The sequence below is a fragment of the Chelmon rostratus genome, chromosome 14 (genome assembly GCF_017976325.1).
Source record: "Chelmon rostratus isolate fCheRos1 chromosome 14, fCheRos1.pri, whole genome shotgun sequence".
NCBI lineage: Eukaryota > Metazoa > Chordata > Actinopteri > Chaetodontiformes > Chaetodontidae > Chelmon > Chelmon rostratus.
Window position 1 is genome coordinate 19924410 of NC_055671.1, and position 22547 is coordinate 19946956.

Below are 22547 nucleotides of genomic sequence, written 5' to 3' on the forward strand. Positions count from 1 at the left end.
ATGAAGGAAAATCACACACAAACTTGAAGTTAAACTTTTGAACTCCGCTCTGCTGCTGCCTGCCTCTCAGGGTTTCTGTTTGGTGTCTTTCCTTTCAAAAACCTTTTCATTAACAGTCTCATAAGCCATTCAGTAACTCAGACCAGGCTTTTCATCCCTGTCAGCAAGGTATGAACCTACCTTTTGATCAGATTCAGAGTGTAACAGGGGGACTCCTTTAATTGAAGCATTTCTGACAAGTTCTGAAGTTTCTGTAGAAGTTTAAGTCAGTGGCCTGTGCTGGGAACTGGTAGGAGCAGGTTTGCTATAATTAAATATTGTTGCTCGTTACTGAAATCAACAAATGCATTCAACGGAATTAATAATCACATGGCACATCTGTGATCAAGGACTAATAACCAAACTGTGGATGCAGTCTCACAAAGGGGTGTTCACTTCAAATGTCAATATTTGTGTTTTACCTCTATAATGTAGACAGTGAAGCGGTAAATCTGAGCACTGACCGTCACAACCAGCAACACTTGCAGAAGTAATCACAGACTACTGCTCCGTAAAAGGACAATGGAGTTTATGTAACTTTTGCAGCGCCAGCATCAACAATCAATAATACTTCAATCAATAAACATCCCCTGTCCAGAAAGCACAAACAACGATAACAACAAGCATAAAGGCAGTGAACCGAAGTGTGGCACTGGTGAATGTGTGTGTGTGTGTGTGTGTGTGTGTGTGAGAGAGAGAAGGTTAGAAGGCGTGAACATGTGGGTGGCTTATCACACGAGAATTCAAGATGGCGGGTGGAACCATGAAACAGAGAAATGAGAGACAATTTTCGCGTTTTTGACAATCTCTGCATTTAAGGTGTGTGTGGGTGCGTATAAAGGCATGTAACTGCGTGTGTGTGTGTGTGGGGGTAGTTAAGGAGAGAGGAAGTAAACACTCAACATGAAAGAAAGAAGATCCTAACATGTGTGTTTATAGTGATGGGTGAAATGCAGAGAATAATTTCCCAGTTTGGGATCAATAAAGTGAATAAAATAAAATAAATAAATAAAAAAAAATAACCGCTGCACAATAACTAGCCCTTTCATCACTCAGGAACCCGGCATGCCAGTTCGGGGTCTTCAGCTGAGGAAGAGGTCTTTCAACAGATTAAATGAAGTTTACAGCTTTTATACGTGGTGGCAGAAATTAACTCTCAAAGAATTCAGCCCTGGTTGATTTGGCAACAGCTGCAATTCCAGGCGGTAACAGCAAATGTGGTTTAGTACTACAGGCCACATAATTCTGAAAACTATTGTAGTATCGATAGAGAAGTCAGGCAATAATTGCTTTATTTACATCATTCTGTGAGCAACTGTGATCTGATTTTATGCTGCACCCGTCATAATAAGATCTCTCAAAAACACGAACACACACTTGTCCAACCAGCATCAGCAGAACAAACTTGTGTGTGCAGACAAAATTAAAAAAAGAAAACCCTCTATCTGCCATGAAAACAGCCCTGAGGTGTGTATTCATCTCCTCAGTGAAACCAAGAGGACAGTCTTTGTCAAGGCCGAATCCCATCAGGCATCTGAACAAAAGCAGCTGCTGTTTGCTGTCTGTTCCACTTCAGACCAGTTTCATGTAAACCGATATAAAAACCATCATCAGTGAGCATCTGTCTAATGAAACAGTCAGTGTTTGAATGAAGAGATGATGACCTTCTGATGGGTTTTCATTTTCTTTTGTGATAAATATCCGTGTAATGATGCAGTGTCAGTAAGGCTGCAACCAGAGCTTACTTTCAGTATTAAACTGATCATTTTCTCAATGAATAGATTTCTCATTTGGGTTATAAAATGCAACAAAAACTGTGAAAAATCACATTTTGTTAGAGTCCTTGTTGACATCTTCAAGTGTTTTGTCTGACCAACATAAACCAGAGAGATTCAGTTGACTGTGATTAGAATAAGATAAATTATAATTGAATTATATTAAATGTTTTCACAGATTGTGAGCAAATATGCATCAACTCACAATGTCTGATGATAATCTATATTTTTCTTCTGAGATTTAGCTTTCAATGATATAGAGGACAGAAAAACAACAAATGATATCATTGGAGAAACTACAATGATTTATGTCATTTTTACCTAAAAACTCCTTAAAGAATTAATTGATAATCAACTAAATAGGGCTGTAAATGTAAGGCTTCTTATTTGTGATTCTAAAAAAGCACATCCAAAATTAGAAAAAAAGAAATTTCTAATGTTTTGGTTTGTCGTTGTATATTTTTTCTCTTTGTCTTGGAACTAAGAGTCACAGTAAAGCCAGAGAGTACTGAGAAATGAACACACATGTTGTTGGTTTGAGATTTGTTGACAATAAGAAAAATAGAGAATCAGACTAAGACTTTAAAATGAAACACATGTAGGAGCTCATATGATGTTTCTTGCAACCAAAAACGTGACTCAAACTATGATTCAAGGTTTGGTGGCACATTATGTCAGTTTTATTACTCACCGAGCTCTCAGAGCATTGACTGTGGACTTATCAATCCTGCAGAGAGAGAGAGAGAGAGAGAGATGCTGTTAACATGTGGTGCCGCACACTCAACACACTCTGATAACAGGAGGAACATTAAGACATTACTGAGGCGAGGAGGAAGAGCTTTACATCTGAATACTCTATTAACCTTAGTGACCGTGTGTGTGTGTGTGTGTGTGTGTGTGTGTGTGTGTGTGTGTGGGTGTGTGTGCAACATAGGGAGGTGTGATCTCAGAGGTTCACAGTAATAAAAACCCTATTTATTAAAGTGCTGTGGCAGTAAATCACACATTTCCATTAGACACACACACACACACACACACACACACACACACACAGAGAGAGAGAGAGAGACATAAACGCACACACACACACACAGTATTGCTGGACTGACAGGTAAAAACAGCTATAAAACATGACAGAATAATTCATAAAAAATATACAAAATAAATCTTAAATCAACAAACTGGCCTCATTTAACAAATAATCCATTAATCAACTAATTGTTTAATCTATAAAAAATGTGATTCTTACATCTGAACGTGTTTTTGTGTCTGGAGGAACAGTATTTTTCAGTCCTGAATGCTGACAAGATCTCCCTGCTGACCACACACTTCATGATGCTGAAATTAAAACTGTCCAATCTATAAATATCTGTGAGTTGGACACGACAGCAGTCTAACTTTTAAACGACATGTGGAGCAACTGGCCAGAAACTTAAGATAAAAACTGATTTCTCGTATTAGGAGCTTAAGGAAAATGACAGGAGCAGCATGTCTGTTGTTGACTATGCAGATTTCCTTTACTCTCATGCTGCTCCACCTTAAACACCTTGATGCAGTTTATCATCATGTTTCATTACAGGAGATAAATATCGTCCTCATCACTGTGAACTATATGAAACAACAAGAAATGAACTTCACTCCACCACTTTTATTTATAATGGACTCCTGCATGAGCTGCCTCAGTGGATCACTTCACTTCTCACTTTTAAAACCACTGATCTCAGGTCTGCTGAACTCTGCATTGTTAATGGAACTTAAACCTTCAGAGAACAAACTGAACTGTGAGGTTGGATGGTTAACTGGACTGTAACCATTAACACTCCAGTCTGACTTTAGAGTTCATATGGAAGTATAAAGGCGGAGGGGGAGGAGGGAGAGGGAGAGAAGTGAGGAGAGAGAGAGTGGAGGAGTGAGGAGAGGAGGAGGGAGGACGACAGGAGAGGAAGAGAGGGAAGAGGAGGAGAGAGGATGAGAGGAGGAAGGGGGGAGAGGAGAGAGGAAGTACAGGAGACAGAGAAGCAGAGATGGAGCAAAGAGGAGAGGAGAGGAGGACAGAGAGTAGACAGAGAAGGACAGAAGGAGAGAAGATGAGAGGAGGAAGGGGAGAGAGAGGAGGAGAAGAAAGGAGAGAGGGCAAGAGGTCAGGAGGAGACAGGAGAGGAGGGGAGGTGTAGAGAGGAGAGGAGGAGGACGAGGAGAGAGGGGAAGGAAGGAGAGGAGGAGGAGGAGGAGGAAGAGGAGAAATGCAGAAATGGAAAGTGAGAGAGGGAGAGATCGACCTTAATGTTAAAAGCCTGTATGATGACTATGTGAAAACTCAACTCCCTCAGGTCATAAATAACACATTTATGCTGCTAAATCTGCTCTCTCGCTCTGTCTCTCACACACACACACACACACACAAACACACACACACACACACAAGTCTTATGGGTGTGTTGACTGGAAGAGACTGTAGAGCTCTCATGGTTACACAAAGATGGCCGACAGCTGAGTGAAACCATGATACCTTGTTCCTGCCCTCCGAGGTCTCTGTTTCCCCTTTACCCAGGTGTCTAAATGTAAAGGGTATGTGGACAGTGGTAAGGGTGGCGGGGTGCTGGTAAATTGCCCTTATTTTCATACCCCAGTGTTGAAGGTACGTGATTCACACACTTCCTCAGTAAACCGTCCCTCTTTGGGCTGGATTCTGGGGTGATTGGCCCATCACTGCTGGCTGTTCAGGACAGAGCTGACTCAGTCTCACTCCACTATTTTTGGTGCGGCACTACAGTGAGAGATTCCCACTGCTGACCAACATCGGTCAGAGATGCTGCGAGGAAGTGGATTTTACAGCAAATTTATCTGAGTTGAATCAACAACACTGAACAGCATTTAACATATATGGAGATTGGGGTGGGGAGGTGGGGGGAGCTAACAGTGTTAGCATGAGCGGATCAGCAGAGTAACAAGTGTCTGTGTAGCTGCGCTGCACAGCTGCATGAATATGATTAGACATAACTACTCAGCTGGTTGCCGAGCAGCCGATGGTGAAAAAATCCACCCAAAAAATCTGTGCGCTAACTTCACCATGAACTAGATGTTATTATTACTATTACTAGTTACTATATTAATATCAATACTTCACAACTTCACTACCACTCATATGACCTGTGCTGATCTCGCTCAGGCCTACATCTGCTGAAGACTCACAAACCTAATGGTAAGATAGCAGTTAAGTCAACATCACTGCTAGATGCTAAGAGCGAGATGTTATCATGCTAATAGGCTAACTTGAAAGATGTTTCATGTAGCGATGTTACCATTTTCACATGCATACATTTGGATTTATGTCTTGCTGAGCCTGAAAAGCTGAGTCTGAGATGTCCTCAAAAGGCCACCGTACAGAGGATGAACCTTTTGATTTAAGCATCCTCTGTCAGGACAAGCTTTACATTTTTAACTCCAGTATATAATACGGAAGTTCAATCTTAATTTTGCATCCCACAGTCTCGTGATGGTGCTAATGTGGTTAATGCAGAGAAATCCACCCGCTGCATCTTAAACTGAAAGATTTTAAGGAGAACTTCATCTGTGAAGGTCCCATTTTAAACATCCATGTGAATATATGTAATTTGCACATTAACATTTAGAGCAATATCAGCAGAATTTTAGAGATTAATTTCAGGAGTGCAGACTGTAGAAGGCAAAGAACAGTGGAGGTGAGAGGAGGGGTGGAGGATTTAATATAAACTGTTCCTGCAGCTACCCTGAAACTGCTCCTGCATTATACAACAACTCTATTAGTCGACTTGGTGTAAACACTGTGAGGACGGAGGGGTGACGTGGTAAACTGTGACGGTATACCATCTGTTTTATTCTTATTAAGGAGGAGAAAACAAGAGAGTGAATATGGAGGAAGAACTGAGGGAGAGAAGGAGGTACAGATCGATAGAAGTTTACAAGGAGAGAAACTGCTTAGGACAGAAATGAATATAGGAAACACAGAAGTAATGGGAGGAAAGAAATTGTATAGAAGGAAAGAAGGAAATCAAGATGTTTAAAAGGAATGAAGGTGGTATAGAAGGAAATAAGGCTGTACAAGAGGAGAGAAGTATGAATGGAAGGAAACAAGGATGTTTAAATGGAATGAAGGGGGTATAGAAGGACATAAGGATATGTAGAAGGGAAGAAGGAGATGTGGAAGGAAATAGAGGATTTACAGGAGGAGGGAGGAAGGTATAGAAGGAAATAAGGAAGTGCACAATAACAAAAGGAGGCAGAAGGAAATAAGGATTTATAGAAGAAAAGAAGGAGGTGTGATGGAAATAAGGACCCACAGAAGGGAAGAAGGAGTTTTGGAAGGAAATAAGGACGTACAGAATGAAAGAAGGATGTATTGAAGGAAATAAGGCTGCATAGAAAGAAAGAAAGAGGTAAGGATTAATAGAAGGAGGTATGGAAACAAATATGGATGATGAGATGAGGAGGTATGGAAGTAACCAAGAATGTATAGAAGGAAAGAAGGAGATATGGAAGCAAATAAGGATGCATAGAAGGAGAGAAGGAGTTATGAAAGGAAACAAGGATGCACAGACAGAGAGAAGGAGGTATGGAAGAAGTGGTGAAGAAAAGAGAAGCAGTTTAGAAAAAGAAAACAGAGGGAGTGAAGAGAGTGAATGATTGAAAAGAAGGCTTGTGTAAGAGCCCCCCCCCCACACACACACACACTGGTGTGTACTCTGGTCACGGGGAGTTTGACAGGCCGACTGCAGACTGAGATTTACTGAAGCGAGAACAGAGAGAGCAGCTACTTTACATTCCTCTCTGTATCGGGATGTTCTGTCGACATCCCATCAACATATCCTCCATCCATGAGCCTGATATCACAAAATATTTCAAAGATCTAAAACATCAGCGGTAAATGTCACGTTTAAGGTATCAGTCCCGCAGGAAGCGTCTTTCAAGAGCTGCCATTTTAACGTACACACACACACACACACACACACACACACACACACACACACACACACACACAGAGGAATTACTATTTATATTTTTGGGAAAACGTGTGGTAGTAGAAGTAGTTTAACATTCATGAAGTGCATTTAAAGAACAATTTGAGTTTCATACAAATGAACAGAATGTTTGCTCTGGTGTTGTGTTCACTAACACTTGGAAAACAACTGAGCCAGACAGAGCTTTGTAAGAAAAGGATACGATCCATGTTTAGCTAAGGGTATTTTTTTGTGCCTGAACAAACTGAATATGAATAAAATAAGGTGAGCATCTCATGAATGATCAAGAAGAATGGACCTCTGACCTGAAATTGAGGAAGTCACACCACTGTGTCATTGCAATACCTGTTTGTGTGTGTGTGTGTGTATGTGTGTGTGTGTATATATATATATATGTAGTTTAAACATACTATTGTATCATTTATTGGGTAGTGCTGTTGCTATGGTTACCTGTAGTTTAATATACCTTGTTTTGGACCAGTGGTTAAACAGCAACTTAACACCCAGTTTTAGCGTGAATACGCCCACTTCACATGTACAAAATGGCTCAGATCAGAGTGAACCGGATGTCAGGTTTTACTTTCTTGTCGTATTGGACATTGTAGTATGGAACCACAATCAGCTGATTGAATATATATATAATTTACCCTTTAACCTATTACAAAAATAAAATCATTTTCATGTAAATTTTCGAAACAGACGCCTGCAGACATTTAGACAGCAGGACCTTTTGTGTTATAAAAGTCTGACAGAACATTGAATTCTTTGGAATAAAAAAGTTATTTATTAACTGCACCAACAAAATGTTTGTGTTTTTTTTTTACCGTCAGTCAGCTGGAAACTGAGACACAGACAACGGAAAGAAAATGTTAGAATTAACTCTGACTGAACTTCTTTCTGTTCTGTGAACACAGATCAACTGCATCAAGAGCAAGAAAGGTTTTCAACCAAACTCCATTCACAAAATGTGAAGTTTTCACATTTCTTCTACTGTTGAACCACAGCTGGTAAGACAAAAACACGAGTGACTCCAATATTTTTTGTTTTGACATCATTGTGGTGTCACCTCAGTGCAGTTCAAACTAAAAAAGAACTGAAATTCACAGTAGATGATGAAATTAATTCACAATTTCTTTACCAGCTTGGCTATGGTAAACTGACTTTTTGTTGCGTGAACACTACAACTCAATTTCAACTTCAACAATATTAATTTTCAGTTTCCTCTCAGCTTGAATCACAGCAGGTCAAAAAACATTTTCTGTTCACCATCAGTTGACTGGAAACAGACAACAGGGAAAAGAGTCTCTCTATTGACAAAGAATGAACTGGGCTGCTTTCTGTTCTGTTAGAACAGTACAGGCCATTTCCAATGGAGCAAAAAAACTTTTCAACCAAACCCCATTCAAAAAAGGTCCAATTTTGACTTAATTTTCAAATTTCTTTTCATCTTGGACCACAGCAGGCCAGACAACAAAAAAAGAGTCATTTTAATATTTTTTTGAGAGCTATGATGTCACCGTGATGTCACTTTGGTGCAGCTCAGACTGGAAATGAACTCAAAGACCCTGAAAGTGTGAGTAAGAGAAGTGATGAGATCATTCAGCCGTTTATGAAAGGATGAAACACACTCACACACACACACAAACACACACACACACTCTTACCATCCAAAGCCTCCAAACGACACGCTCCTCTTCCTCCTCAGCATGGTCTCCCGCTCGCCCTCTCCTCCTCTTTGTCTTCCTTTTCTTCTTATTGTGTCTGGGTTTTCCACCCTCTCTCTCTCTCTCTGTATCTCTACCTCCCTCTCTCGTCTCTCTCCTCCCTCTCTCTCTCTCTCTGCTGTCGTTCTATCTCCTCATCTCTCCACCTATAAATACTCTCATCTCTGTCAGACGCCCTCCTTTTCACGCTCTCACCGCCTCCCTCTCTCCAGCTCGCTCTCGCTTGGTCCTCCCTCCTCCTGCCGTTAATGTTTCTCTCTCTTTCCCACTTCAATTCACTGCACACACAGCCAGGAGAGAAAGAGAGCGAGAGACATAAAGAGAGAACAGAAATGGAGGTATATGTGGTGTACTCTCACTCTCTCTCTCTCTCTCTATCCACCCTGACAAAGCAGAAAAGCCAGCAGAGACGCTGCCAGACTGAAAACTTATCATACATAATAAATGGAGGTAAATGGACGAATACACGCATCAGTTTTCTATTTATTTTATGTTATGTAAAGGGGGCTTGGCACAGTTTGAAACTGCAGCCTCAACTCACTCAAAATGTACGATTTGTGTTTACTTGTGTAACGCTAAAATACTTTATTTTTTTGTTTTCATGTGTTCAAAAAGGAGACAAGAGTGTGAAATTAGAAAGGAAATGAACTATAACCAACCTAAAGCTGAAACAGTTAGTCAGTTGACAGAAACTTGATCATCATTAAAGTAATTTTTCATGCAAAACATCAGATCTTGTTGTTCCAGCTTCTCCAGTGCGAGTATTTGATCTGTTTTATATCATTGAGCATGTTTCCATCATCCTATTTTCAATCTGCACATAAAAACACCTGTGTGGAAATGTTGGGAAAAAAAGTGAAATGTCGCAAAAAAGTGTTTCCTGTTCCTGTTTTCTGAGGTGTAAAAGTTGTTGTGTGGACAAAAAGAGGAACAGACTTAGTGAATAAATGATGGCGAGCATGAAACATGAATTAAACGTCACTCGTCACATCAGATCTGAGTGAAGCACCAGATGACAGTTTTGCTCATTTGCTGAAACAACTGAATCACTGTTTGGTGCAGCACAAAGCCAAATCCTTAAAGTAAACTCTAGTCAACAAATCTCATGTTTGGATCCAAACCAAGAACGTGTTAGTCCGTCTTTCACTATTGTCTGTGGCTCTCAGCTCCAAGCCCATTGGTTCCTACTCAAGACACAAATCTTTAAAAGCACCTCACTTATATAAAGTTTGATTTATTTAAAAGTCATTTCCTATTTTACAGTACAACGCACCACGCTCATGCCATCAGTGTTTGTGAGAATTTGGAGATTTTATTGACCTCAGATGCAGTTTTTAATTTACATTTACACAAAAATTGCACTGATATGATAAGATAAGATAAGATAAGATAAGGTAAACTTTTGATGCCACACAATTGTTACAGACAGCAAGAATAGAAAGGTGATGTTGAAAAAGAAACAAAAACAGAGAATAAAAAAGGATATCAAGTCAAACAATATATATGTACATTATATCCAAAAGTATAAGTATTTAGTATAAGAATTACATTGCCTTGAGTCAATATTTGAGTGAATACTTTTAGATTTGACTCTTTTTAGGAAAAAATAAAGACAATGAATGAAAAAGGGGACTTATTGTGCTGCATGGGTGAATTTGGACTCATATATATCTAAAATCACAGCTGCGACCCCGGTAAAATGTAATGTTGTAGGTTGATATATTAAGCTGAACACAGCAAACAGCTGTGTTTAAAAGTATGTGTGTGTGTGTGTGTGTGTGTGTGTGTGTGTGTGTGAGAGAGAGAGAGAGAGAGAGACTGTGGAAAAAACAAAGCAGTGCAGCTATCTTAATTTCTTCCTCTAATTTGGGAGTTCTCAGGTTTAATTCTCTGTGAAAATCTTCCAGCAGCTGAATACATTTACATCTAATTACCAATGAAGGGATAATAGAAAACAGGATATACAGAGAATAAAGTGTAAGCTGCAATCATTATACACACACACACACAAACAAACACGCACACAGATCTGAGGCTGATGTAGTTCACCTTCCTCCAATTAAAAAACGAACAGTTAGTATCAGTTAGCGCCCCCTACATGCAGCAGTATTCATTACAGATACAAATGAACAACATACTACTTCTCTGTTCTTGCGCTTCGTTCAGACTGCAGGAAAATCAGATTTGTTTCTCAAATCAAATGTTTAAGACAGACTGTCTGCACTGTTGCTTAACAGTGATCACATCCAAACAGTACCAACCTATCTGCATGGGTGGCTGTGGTAATGACGTAGGCGTCAGTAACTGTGAATGCTGGGAAGCACGAGAAATAGTGATCCATCATTTCGTCCTCCAAACGCTCGCGCTGTCAAGTCGACAGGTATCGCATGTCAAACCACCACCAAATGGTGCTTGGATCTGATTTGCAAAAATCTCATTTCATGTGATTTCTTTTGCTGTCCATACTTTTAAAAATCAATCTGCATTAAGCAGTGGTCTTCACTATCTTCTCTGTGGAGCCCCACTGACACGACTCAGTCAACAGGTGAATGATGCCCCAGGTTGTTTCACTTGAAACTGGAGCAGGTTTGGCTGCATAATATAATTTTTTCATTGCCTCCACTCATCTTCCTATGCTACATGTTAGCCATGTTAGCTAGGATGAGACTGAGCTGTGTTCACCCATTGGTGACAGTTTCTTCTCCTTTAGATAGATGGATAGATAGATACTTTATTTATCTCCAAGGAGAAATTTGCAGAACAAGGAGAAATTTGCAGTATTAAGTGGCCCAAATATAGACGAACAGGTTGCATGTTTATAGTGAATGAACTGTATATATGTCATTTATTTTAATCAGCCCGGATTATCCTACAGCAGGCCAGTAGTTTTAGGATTTACCCATCCAACAGCACTTTCACCATTGTGGCACAGGGGACCAGAACAACACAGCAGTGAGTCATGATTGTTCCCCTGTTTGAAGCCTATGCTGCCATCTTGTGTATAAGTACTGAAGCTGTTTTGAGTATTTTAAGACAGACGTGTATTGGCTGCATTGTTCTATAAGTATTTGCTGCCATGTGTGCCGCGCAATGAGTAACACAGCATTAGAGGCACAATCACTGATAACCAGCCACATCTTTCAAACTTCACACCTCCAGTTTGTAGCACTGACTGTGTGATAGACATTTGTAGACATATTGCACATTCTCACAGGCTGAGAAGGATGTACCATGATAGTATAAATAATCAGTAGAGAGCCCCCGTTCTAACAAATGTTTGTTATGAAACTCAACATGAACAGACGTGTTGCAGACAGGTAATATTTACTGACGACACTCACCGAACCACAAGAACAACACAGAGCAACGGCAACATGATTGTACACAGACCATATGTGTCGAACTGTGTGATACCTCACCTCTGCCAGGAGAGAGACAGAGAGACAGACATGCTGACAGACAGAGAGAGAGAGACAGAGAGAGACAGACTGGCAGGCAGAGAGAAAGACAGACAGACAGAGAAAAGAAAGACAGACAGGAAAACAGACAGAGCGACAGAGAGAGAGAGTCAGACAGAAAGAGACACCTCATGTTGTTGAAGAACAGGGACATTTTGTTCTAATGGTAAAGGCCAGACAGAGCAGGCGGCCATAACACAAACACACCCTGTGAGGTTAAAGGCAGAGAGCAACGATTACTTGCAGCACTGTGAGGCTATATTTTGAGGTTAAAATGCTAACATGCTGATATTTTACAGGTATAATACCTGGCATATATACACAAAAGCCAGAGTCAAAAGTGTTACAGAATCCAGGAAGGGTCTTATAGCAGAGTGGCGCAGCGGAAGCGTGCTGGGCCCATAACCCAGAGGTCGATGGATCGAAACCATCCTCTGCTAGCTGTGATTTCACATATAATGTGACTATTTTTAGGTTTCTGACCATTAGTTGTGTGTGACAATACATTTGACTACGTCATGTTGGTTTATGGTGAATGGCTAGAGCCGTTTTTCACCTTAGTCCAACACTTTACAGGACAAACAATTAGTCAATCAAAGAAAGAAGTACATAATCAACAGATTAATCAGCAGTGAAAATAATCATTAGCTGCAGCTGAGAGGAAAGTGGAACATTAAACCACTCACTACACTGCATGACTGCACATACAGACACAGACACAGACACACACACACACACACACACACACACACAAACATATGCAATTTTCTAAAGCTCAAGGTGGAGTCTTCAGATTGCTTGTTCTGACCAAATCCCAAAATTAATATACAGTATTAGTATACAGTACAGGGAATCTTTGTCATTTTTGCTTGAAAATGACTGAAATGATTAATTAATTTTAATTTTTGCATACTATTTCAGTGAAGTTATTAATCGAGTAATTCATATCGACTTCTTGAGGGAGTGGTTTTCAAACTTTTTCTGGCATGCCCCCTTCAGCGCTGAAAAAAGTTCACACCCAGCCTACAATTTTAATCAGCCATTAATAGTAAATAGGGAGGCAACTAATGTCAATATGACTGTTGCACTACGTCAATGTGTCAAATACCAGTTAATGCAGTTTAAAGACAACTCCTGTTGACAGTAGTTGGAGCATATGGATCAGATTATTTCCGCTAATTGTAATGTGTTTTATTTTAATTAAATAAATTATTATAATTAAATAACAGAAAATTATTGTTTCGCTGCGAGCAGGGTTCGAACCTGCGCGGGGAGACCCCATTGGATTTCAAGTCCAACGCCTTAACCACTCGGCCATCGCAGCCCACGTCACCATACTATTAGTCGTTCTACTTGCCCATACCCTCGTTCATTCTTCGGGGTTGCCTTTCGTATGTAGGATCCGTGATACAGGACCGGCCTGGATAGCTTCCCCAGTGAGGTGAACGTGTCATCAACCGTCCGTTCTGCGCTGCTGTTTTGTAGCTCAGTGCTGCCATTTGTGGCCGGGAGTTGTATTACAAAAATACTCTAGTAAGTCTCATCTGAAGTAGTGTGTTGAAAAACACTGTGTTTTCTCTGAGGACACAACACCGGTCAGACTAGTGTATTTAAAGGAACGCGGTCGGAGCTGCTGTAACTAGCTGCCACTCGTGCGGCACCATCTGACATCCAAAAAGCTAATGATGTCTACACAGAAAGAATTCCGCGACCTTAGAAACTAGACCTCTGCTTGATTGTTGTTTCTCTTTATCCAGTTCTCTTCTCTGCAGTATAATAATTTAACGAGCAATAAATACTTAGGCACCGTGCACAGCGAAGTATCGGATGTGCATCCAGCCAGATATGAGACTGCTGCAGGCCAGGCGCGCCTAGTACACCTGCGGGGATCAAGTTTTTCTGAATATTTTTACCTCATTGTTCATTGCTTTTTGTAAATATCTATATCCAAACTGAGGCTTCAGCTGGGTACATGTATATTATGATATAATCCTAGTTTTGTAAATATTTCCAGACGTGCAGAAGAGTGGACTGTGGATCTTGTCCTTGTAGTTTCCTTTCGGATTCATATTTATCAAAACTCACATAGCCTATTTTATTAATAAGCATTACTTAAATATACTGCTGGAAAATGTCTGGCTGTCCCTGCGCAGAGTGAGTGTTTGCCAGGAAAGGCGGGGAGATACAGTAACTGGACCAGTCTGTCTCTTATCTGCTGGCATGCAGACTACCCTTCGCGTCAAGTTTCACTCTCCGCTGTGATCAACAGCAACAGCAGCAGCAGCAGCAGCAGTAGAGGTAGGTCAACTAAATACTCACAATTTATTCTTCTATGATACATTAATGATGGGGATTGAACTAAAGCAGAACTAAACAGGTGTGATGTTCACAGGAATAGTTTAATAGTGAGTGACTGCGACAGATGTTTGTCCTGATCACGTTGACACAATGTAGGACACAGCTTAATCATAGAATTAGCATGTGCTGAAATATAGATCTGTAATAAAAATACTTGATGAGAGGTTATACATCAGCAGCGGTGAAAAAAGCATTCAGATCCTTTAAGTGAAAGTTGCAATAATAAAAATACTTAAATTTCTACATTAAGCCATCTTACTTCTGGCTCTCGAAGAAGGCGGACGCTTTTTCTTTCGCTCCCTCCCTGCCCTTATCTACCCTGCTACTGCTCTTTGTCCTGTGCTGTCTCTGTCTAACTATCTCGGAGCCTCTCTCTGCATTCTCCTCCAAATCCAAAAATGATGGATCTGGTCAGCTGGTCTCTCAATGCAATTGACCATATTTTCTCCACAATGAAGTTGGGTAAAGGAGAACCCGCCTGCCCTGACGGAACGTTCGCAGCCGGCTACACGTTGGACTCCTGGGAGAAGGGGAGGATCGTGTGTCTGTCGGTTCTTTCCGTTGAGGATGTTGAAGATGCATACACAATTGGATTTATGATCTTAGGCTTTCTGCTGTTTGGCTTTGGCGGATACCTGATCTACTGCATAATAAGGAAGATGCTGGCGGAAATTGGCAAGCTGCTTGCCTTGATCGAGGGAATGTGCAGGGCTGCCAGCACTCAGACTCAAGCGATTTGTGAGCTCAATCGCAAACTGGATGCAATTCCTGAGCTCCTTCGCCGGTCGGATAACAACTTGGAGAAGCTGTCGGCTCGGCTCGGCTGAATTGGTCACTAATTCGGACATTTTGGAGCAAGCCACCGTGAGACCAGAGAGACTCAAGGGCAGACAGAAAAATTCCAGGTCGGCCCGTCCCAAAACAATTGTTATCTCCATTGGCTCCCAGACATAAGCGGCCTTCTCAAGGACGCTTATCTCTCCACTCTCCTGGATGTTTCTGCAGACAAGATGCTCCGACCCCACCTCGTTCTGGGACATTCACCCTTACCCTCAATTCAACGCCTTCTTTGGCTCCTCACCCCCCTCCTTCCCCCGTGCGGCATAGTAGGCCAAGGGTTGAGGACGGCGCCCTGTAGGAGCTGCAGCCCTCCCCCGGGCGACTGTGCTGTGACCCCCCCCCCCCGAACTTCCTTCCCCCACCCACATGTGCAGGTGTTACAGTCTTGTTATGATGTCTTAAATGTTACTTGTGCTGAGGTGTTTTTTTTTTTTTTACCAAGCCCACACTGTGCCCCCCCCAATGGGCGCAGTCTGAGATTAGTCTTTTTTTTTCTCTCTCCTCTCCCTCCCCTCCTGTTTTCATTTGTTTTTCATCTAGTAAGCGAGGCGCCGCCCTGCTGGTTGCATCGTGGTTCTCCTGTCCCTGTCTTCCCATGTCAATTATTTGTACTGTCTTTTGTGCCATTGTGTCCTCTGGGACGGTGTAACTGAACAGAATTTCGTTGCACTTGGAAACTTGTGTGATGACAATAAATGATTCCTGATAATTAAACTTTTTTAAAGTAAAATTATTATTCTTCTTCTCTGTCTAATAGGTTACAGCAGGAGAGAACAGACTCTCCTGAACCTGAACCCTGCCGGGTGTCCATGAAGGCAAACTGTCCAACAGAAGAAGCCGCTGAGCCCAAGGATGGAAAGCAAGATATGTGAGTGAGCTTTCACTAGCAAATGTTTTAATGATAAATATTATAGAAATGGGAAGCTCTTTTCCTTTTAAAAAGGCTATCATGATATAATCAAAACATTAACAAACATTATTTCCATCCATCCATCCATCCATCCAGAAATTGATTCTGTCTCTTCTTGCTACTGAAGAAAATTTTAAGTACTTTAGGTACTATACTTTAGAATTTCTGTCTTTTATGATTTTATACTTCTGGCCCATCGCATTTCAGAGGGAAAGAATACTTTTCAGATTCAGATTTTACACACAGATTGTAAGAATATGAATAATGATAATGAATGAATGAACAATAATGAAAGTGAAACCCTGACAGGCACCCCTGTGTATAATGAGTACTTTTACTTTTCATATGTCACATGCATTGTTTGTTGCCAGATTTTTTGAATTCTTCTTTTGAATACTTTTTCTGAAGTAAATAATCAGAATGCGTCTTTCACTACTGCTACAAATACTCTCTTATGCGTGTCTAATGTGTCTTTTTTTTCTATCAGGATCCACCAGGAGAGACCAGATTCACCTGTTCCCGGCTGTGTGTCCATGAAGAGTTGCCGGTCGATGGGTCAGCCTCTTGCTTTCAAAGATGGACACCACTCTATTGGTAGAAGGTAAGGATTTAAAATGGGATAATAATGATGATGATGATGATGATGATGACGACAATGTAATGAGGATGATTTGGTCCTGTTTTTTGTGCAGGTTGTGTCCTTCTCTACTTGCTCCAGTAGCTACTGTGCTATATTTACTTTTCAGAGTCTTTATTATTGAAGTTAAACTGTTTTCAAAAAATCCCACACTGGAGCTGAAAGTGTTTCATCCAAAGCATTTTCACTTCTTTCCGAAAAGATTCCACCTCACCTAGGTAGATGTGTAAATTTCCAGGTGTTAAGACTGTAAACTGCACTGCATAAAACAAAACAAGGGTCTGTGTTGGTGTGGGCTGCAGGTGAGACTATTTGTTATGATTTGTCGAACTGTGCCAAACAGGTGTGCCGTAGGTACATTTTTCAATATAAAACCGACTTAATTCATGTTATGGTTTTGCTAATATGACAAACTGGACACACATCTATATTTTCTTATCTTCGCACAAAAGCTTCTAGATTTAAAGCACAATTATCCTGTATTTCTATCAGGATCCACCAGGAGAGACCAGACTCATCTGTTCCCGGCTGTGTGTCCATGAAAAGTGACCGGTCGATGGGTCAGCCTCTTGCTTTCAAAGATGGACACCACTCTATTGGTAGAAGGTAGGAAGTTATACAGTTATACAAGTCTATGCCTGTCAGTGATGGTAAATGAAGTGATGACAACTGATGCCTGGAACCTCCTTTTAGTGCCCCTTATAGACTCAACATGCTGTGTGTTTATTATGTCCTGAATTGTGAATTTAGTGATTTTAGTGGTGTGACATTTCCCTGAGTTGTGAAGATAATTTTCCACTCTGTTGTGTCACTTTTTGGTGACCATGCCATGTCTTCTCAACAGAGCTGATCTGGAGACATCAGATGTTGCCATCAGTCAATCTGCTCAGCATCAAACAGACCTGGACTCCATATTTATGGTGTGTGAATGTATAACAGAGTTTACCTGGAAAACAAGTGTAATAAAAATCCATGAGTCTCTATGATGGCCATTTTAGGCCAGTGAAGGCCAGACTTGGTGTCAGTCCATGTAAGGATTTGTGAGTATATTTCAGAATTGCAGTACTGATGATGATCGAGTATTGTTGTCTTCTGTTGCAGCTACTTGAGGAGAACATTGTCAGTTTTGTGAAGAATGAGCTGAAGAAGTTACAGAGGGTCCTCAGACCAGATTACCCAGAATGCTTAGGCAGGCTGGGAGAGGATGAGGAGGTGCTGGATGGTGACGAGCAGAGGAGGAGCAGCAGAGAGGCGTTTCTGAAGATCACCCAGCACTTCCTGAGGTGGATGAAGCAGGAGGAGCTGGCTGACTGGCTGCAGAGCAGTGAGTAGATTTTAACAGCTTTAAGTGGATGGAAAGTGGGAGACATTTACATGTTCAAACAGTTATAACTAAGAACATTTATGTCACATTACAAGCTGAATGACCTAAATGATAAGCTTCTGCTATGGTGACAGTGTACCAGATCACTGCTGTTCTACTAACATATACTTCAAACAACAAAAGTTAAATGTTCGCGGACATAGAACTTGCATTAGTGGTCAAATTTCACCCAGCAGGCTTTTCTCTTTTCTTGCAGCCTCGCAAGGTTAATGTGTAGCTGCTATTTACCAGAAAAGTACAGTTTTGATGACACAACAGTGGCATACCATAAAGTAATTGGCATGTGACATACTATAATTTCCACTTGGTGGTGTTCTTTGTTTAATGTTCTTTCAGAAACTCCTGCCTTTTGCAAGTGCAAACTCAAGTCTCATCTACAGGAGAAATTCAAGTATTTATTTGAGGGGATTGCTAAAGCAGGAAACCCAGCCCATCTGAATCAGATCTACACAGAGCTCTACATCACAGAGGGAGAGACTGGAGAAGTCAATAATGAACATGAGGTCAGACAGATTAAAACAACATCCAGGAAACCACTGAGGTCCGAAGTAATGATCAGATGTGAAGACATCTTTAAACCCTCACTTGGAAGATCTGAACCAATCAGAACGGTGATGACAAAGGGAGTTGCTGGCATTGGGAAAACAGTCTTAACACAGAAGTTCACACTGGACTGGGCTGAAGGCAGAGCCAACCAGGACATACAGTTCACTTTTCCATTGTCTTTCAGAGAGCTGAATGTGCTAAAGGAGAAGAAGTACAGCTTGGTGGAACTTGTTCATCACTTCTTTACTGAAACCAAAGAAGCAGGAATCTGCAGGTTTGAAGAGTTCCAGGTTGCTTTCATCTTTGATGGTCTGGATGAGTGTCGACTTCCTCTCGACTTCCACAACAATGAGATCCTGACTGATATTACAGTTTCCACCTCAGTGGATGTGCTGCTGACAAACCTCATCAGCGGGAAACTGCTTCCCTCTGCTCGCATCTGGATAACCACACGACCTGCAGCAGCCAGTCAGATCCCTCCTGAGTGTGTTGACATGGTGACAGAGGTCACAGGGTTCACTGACCCACAGAAGGAGGAGTACTTCAGGAAGAGATTCAGAGATGAGGAGCTGGCCAGCAGAATAATCTCCCACATCAAGACATCACGCAGCCTCCACATCATGTGCCACATCCCAGTTTTCTGCTGGATCACTGCCACAGTCTTGGAGGATGTGTTAAAAACCAGACATGGAGGACAGCTGCCCAAAACCCTGACTGAGATGTACATTCACTTCCTGGTGGTTCAGTCCAAACTGAAGAATATGAAGTATGATGGAGGAGCTGAGATGGATCCACACTGGAATCCAGAGAGCAGGAAGATGATTATGTCTCTGGGAAAACTGGCTTTTGAGCAGCTGCAGAAAGGCAACCTGATCTTCTATGAATCAGACCTGACAGAGTGTGGCATCGATGTCAGAGCAGCCTCAGTGTACTCAGGAGTGTTCACACAGATCTTTAAAGAGGAGAGAGGATTGTACCGGGACAAGGTGTTTTGCTTCATCCATCTGAGTGTTCAAGAGTTTCTGGCAGCTCTCCATGTCCATCTGACATTCATCAACTCCGGGGTTGATCTCCTAACAGAGGATCAATCAACCTATCATGGCTCTACACCAACATCAGACAAATCTGCAGTAAAATGCTTCTACCACAGTGCTGTGGACAAAGCCTTACAGAGTCCTAATGGACACTTGGACTTGTTCCTCCGCTTTTTCGTCGGTCTTTCCTTGCAGGCCAATCAAGCTCTCCTGCGAGGCCTGCTCACTCAGACAGGAAGTTGCTTATCCACCGATCAGGAAACAGTCCAATACATCAAGAATAAAATCAGGGAGAATCCATGTCCAGAGAGAGGCATCAATCTGTTCCACTGTCTGAATGAGCTGAAGGACCATTCTCTTGTGGAGGAGATCCAAATGTGCTTGAGTTCAGGTGGTCTCTCTGCAGATAATCTGTCTCCTGCTCAGTGGTCAGCTCTGATCTTCGTCTTGCTGTCATCCGAAAAAGATCTGGACGTGTTTGACCTGAAGAAATACTCTGCTTCAGAGGAGGCTCTCCTGAGGCTGCTGTCAGTGATCAAAGCCTCCAGCAAAGCTCTGTAGGTGCACAGGTAGTTAGACTGATTCAATATATTTTGAATGCATACAGGTGTATGTTATTGTTTGCTCATTTTTGTTTTCCTAGGTTGAGTGTCTGTAAGTCATCAGAGAAAAACTGTGAAGCTCTGGCCTCAGTTCTCAGCTCCAAGTCATCTGGTCTGAAAGAGCTGGACCCGGGTAACAACAACTTACAGGATTCAGGAGTGAAGATGTTGTCTGCTGGACTGGAGAATCCACACTGTAGGCTGGAAACTCTACGGTGAGATTAGGTCATGCATGATCTTTTTGGGAAGAGCTTAACGCCTATTTATTGTGGACAGCGAACAATGTGATTTAACCACTTAGGACATGTTCCTGGATCAACATCCCACATTACATTTTTGGACCAACATGCAATCGACCAATCAGAGCCCCCTGAAAACTACGTATTCCAAATTGAAGTTAATACATTTGAACAAAATCCTCAGTAAAATTGAACAAAGTCCTTAACTGCATATTGAGAACCTACAAAGGGCTGTAGCTATATTAGCTACTACAAGGTTAGCGCGTTACTTTGTGAGCTTGGTATGCTATGCTAACAAGTAAGCTTGACAGTAAGTTCTTGTCCACTACATTAAAGGGTAAAGATGTTATTAGAGCCCTAAATTTGCCTCCGTCAGCATAATTGATTAACCAGCATTGTTGTCTCCCCCATTAATAGCACATTTTTGCAAGATTGCAATGCTAATGCTGCCATGTTTACCCTGGATAATTAGTTTATGTTGATCCAGGACCATTGTTGCCATGGTGATTTGGTATATAAAATGATTATGTATGAAATTGCCATTTCTGTACATGCAGGCGGGTGGCTTTATATATCAAAATATTACTTTATTTTCATAGAATTTTAATTGTAAGAGATTTTTATGTGTATGTGACTTTTTCAGTACAGTACATAATGATTTAAAAAAAACATAACTTCAGTTTAAGTAGATTTATTTTTTTTCTCCTAAAAAAGTACAGTGAAAGAACAGTGAAAGTACAGAATATTATAATGGTATAATGGTTGTTATCTTAACAACATTGTCTAATTTGTACAGATTGTTTTTAAGTAACGCTTACAGGCTTCTGTCCTGGGCTGCCCACTGGGCTGGATGTGGGTGAGAAGAGGCTCTTGGCCAAGCTCACAGCCATCATGGACAACAGTTCTCACCCACTTCACCGGACTGTAGAGGTCTTTCAGTGGCCGACTGAGACACTACAAACATCCTAATGCACTGCTACTCCAGATCCACCAAAATTACACTTTCTTTTCCTTAAACTTACTGTACATAGAATACCTAATTTTTTAAATAAAAAAAGGTAAATTGTTTTTGTTGTTTGCACTGTTGTCATATATTGTCCTTCTTTGCACCTCCATTTGCTGTTTTTACCCCCCCCCCCCCTTGTGTGTTCTGAAGAGCTTCTGTAAAAGTGCATTTCTCCAGTGTGAGATGAATAAAGTCTATCTAATCTAATCTAATCTATTGTAATTTCCTTATGAAGTTTCAAGTTATTATTGGATACTGTGTTTTTATATATGTTAATTTCAGTGCTTGTGTGCAGACACACTTTTAGCTTTTTGCATGTTCATCTGCCCTGCTGTGTATTTTAGGTTTTGCTGACAGTTAGCTGGAATGAATTAACTGTCAGTTTACCAATTGAACATCGTCTCTAATTTACTTAAAATTTGTATCAAATTACATAGTTCTTTTCCAGCAAACCTCTTGAATTATTTGGAAATTGCATACCCATAGTACAAAGGTTTGATTTTTTTAAATATTCAAAATAAATTTGATTGTTTTGTCCTTTTTAGATGCTTGTGATTTGATAGAAAGCTTGAACTATCCAAAGACCCCATTAAATGGACTGTTGTTGCCAGGGAGCGTAAGTGTGCAAGTCAAGATATGACTGCTGGTTTCAGCTGCTGTGTAAAAATTTTCTGACTGGTTGCTGTTACTGGGAGGTGGAGAAGAAGGGAGGGGTTTATATAGGAATGATGTACAGAGGAATCAAAAGGAGAGGATAGGGTGTGGACTGCCGGCTTGGAGGCAATGATAAGTCCTGGACGCTGATGATAACTACTTTGCCTGGCACGATGACAGAACACCCCCATGCTCCGCCCCTTTCTCCATCTCACTGTAAAGAAATGTTCCTCTTGATGGTCTTCTGGTCCTTAAGAGAAATCATGGAGCAGTGTGAGATTCAATGTAAGTCCGTCAAGAATTAAACTCATTGCACAACCATACTCATTAATGTCATCACCTGG

General features: G+C 41.1%; 2 protein-coding genes and 2 non-coding genes across 5 annotated transcripts in view; 2 read left to right on the forward strand and 2 right to left on the reverse strand.

Annotated features, from left to right (window-relative positions):
• LOC121616905 (rap1 GTPase-activating protein 2-like) overlaps nucleotides 1-8593 on the reverse strand; it is a 42053-nt gene extending 33460 nt beyond the window's left edge. The window contains exons 1-2 of the mRNA XM_041951773.1: nucleotides 8476-8593; nucleotides 2506-2541 (exon numbers count right to left, since the gene is read on the reverse strand). Coding sequence (XP_041807707.1) covers nucleotides 2506-2541; nucleotides 8476-8519 — 80 coding nt within the window. The 5' untranslated portion in view covers nucleotides 8520-8593. The remainder of the gene's footprint in view (nucleotides 1-2505; nucleotides 2542-8475) is intronic.
• Nucleotides 8594-12361: 3768 nt separating this feature from the next.
• On the forward strand, nucleotides 12362-12433 carry trnam-cau. The gene has a single exon. It is a non-coding gene; the product is annotated as a tRNA-Met (tRNA).
• An 802-nt stretch (nucleotides 12434-13235) lies between these two features.
• trnas-uga lies at nucleotides 13236-13317 on the reverse strand. The gene has a single exon. It is a non-coding gene; the product is annotated as a tRNA-Ser (tRNA).
• A 510-nt stretch (nucleotides 13318-13827) lies between these two features.
• On the forward strand, nucleotides 13828-21761 carry LOC121617380 (NLR family CARD domain-containing protein 3-like). Of its 2 annotated transcripts, XM_041952547.1 has the most exons (9): nucleotides 13833-14291; nucleotides 15949-16059; nucleotides 16589-16702; nucleotides 17231-17344; nucleotides 17583-17658; nucleotides 17840-18062; nucleotides 18459-20259; nucleotides 20346-20519; nucleotides 21340-21761. In XM_041952547.1, exons 2-9 carry the CDS (start codon nucleotides 16001-16003, stop codon nucleotides 21401-21403), a joined length of 2625 nt encoding a protein of 874 aa, XP_041808481.1. In that variant the 5' UTR covers nucleotides 13833-14291; nucleotides 15949-16000; the 3' UTR covers nucleotides 21404-21761. The 2 variants fall into 2 exon arrangements, with proteins under 2 accessions (XP_041808482.1, XP_041808481.1); XM_041952548.1 differs by lacking the exon at nucleotides 17231-17344 and having other exon boundaries at nucleotides 13828-14291.
• Nucleotides 21762-22547: the final 786 nt, after the last annotated feature.

What these genes read in the sequence shown, in the direction of transcription:
- LOC121617380 (XM_041952547.1), top strand. Translation starts at nt 16,001, where the DNA reads ATGAAGGCAAACTGTCCAACAGAAGAAGCCGCTGAGCCCAAGGATGGA. An exon ending in GGCTGACTGGCTGCAGAGCA is followed by an intron (nt 18,063 to 18,458) that starts GTGAGTAGATTT and finishes ATGTTCTTTCAG; the next exon opens with AAACTCCTGCCTTTTGCAAG. An exon ending in TGTAGGCTGGAAACTCTACG is followed by an intron (nt 20,520 to 21,339) that starts GTGAGATTAGGT and finishes TAATTTGTACAG; the next exon opens with ATTGTTTTTAAGTAACGCTT.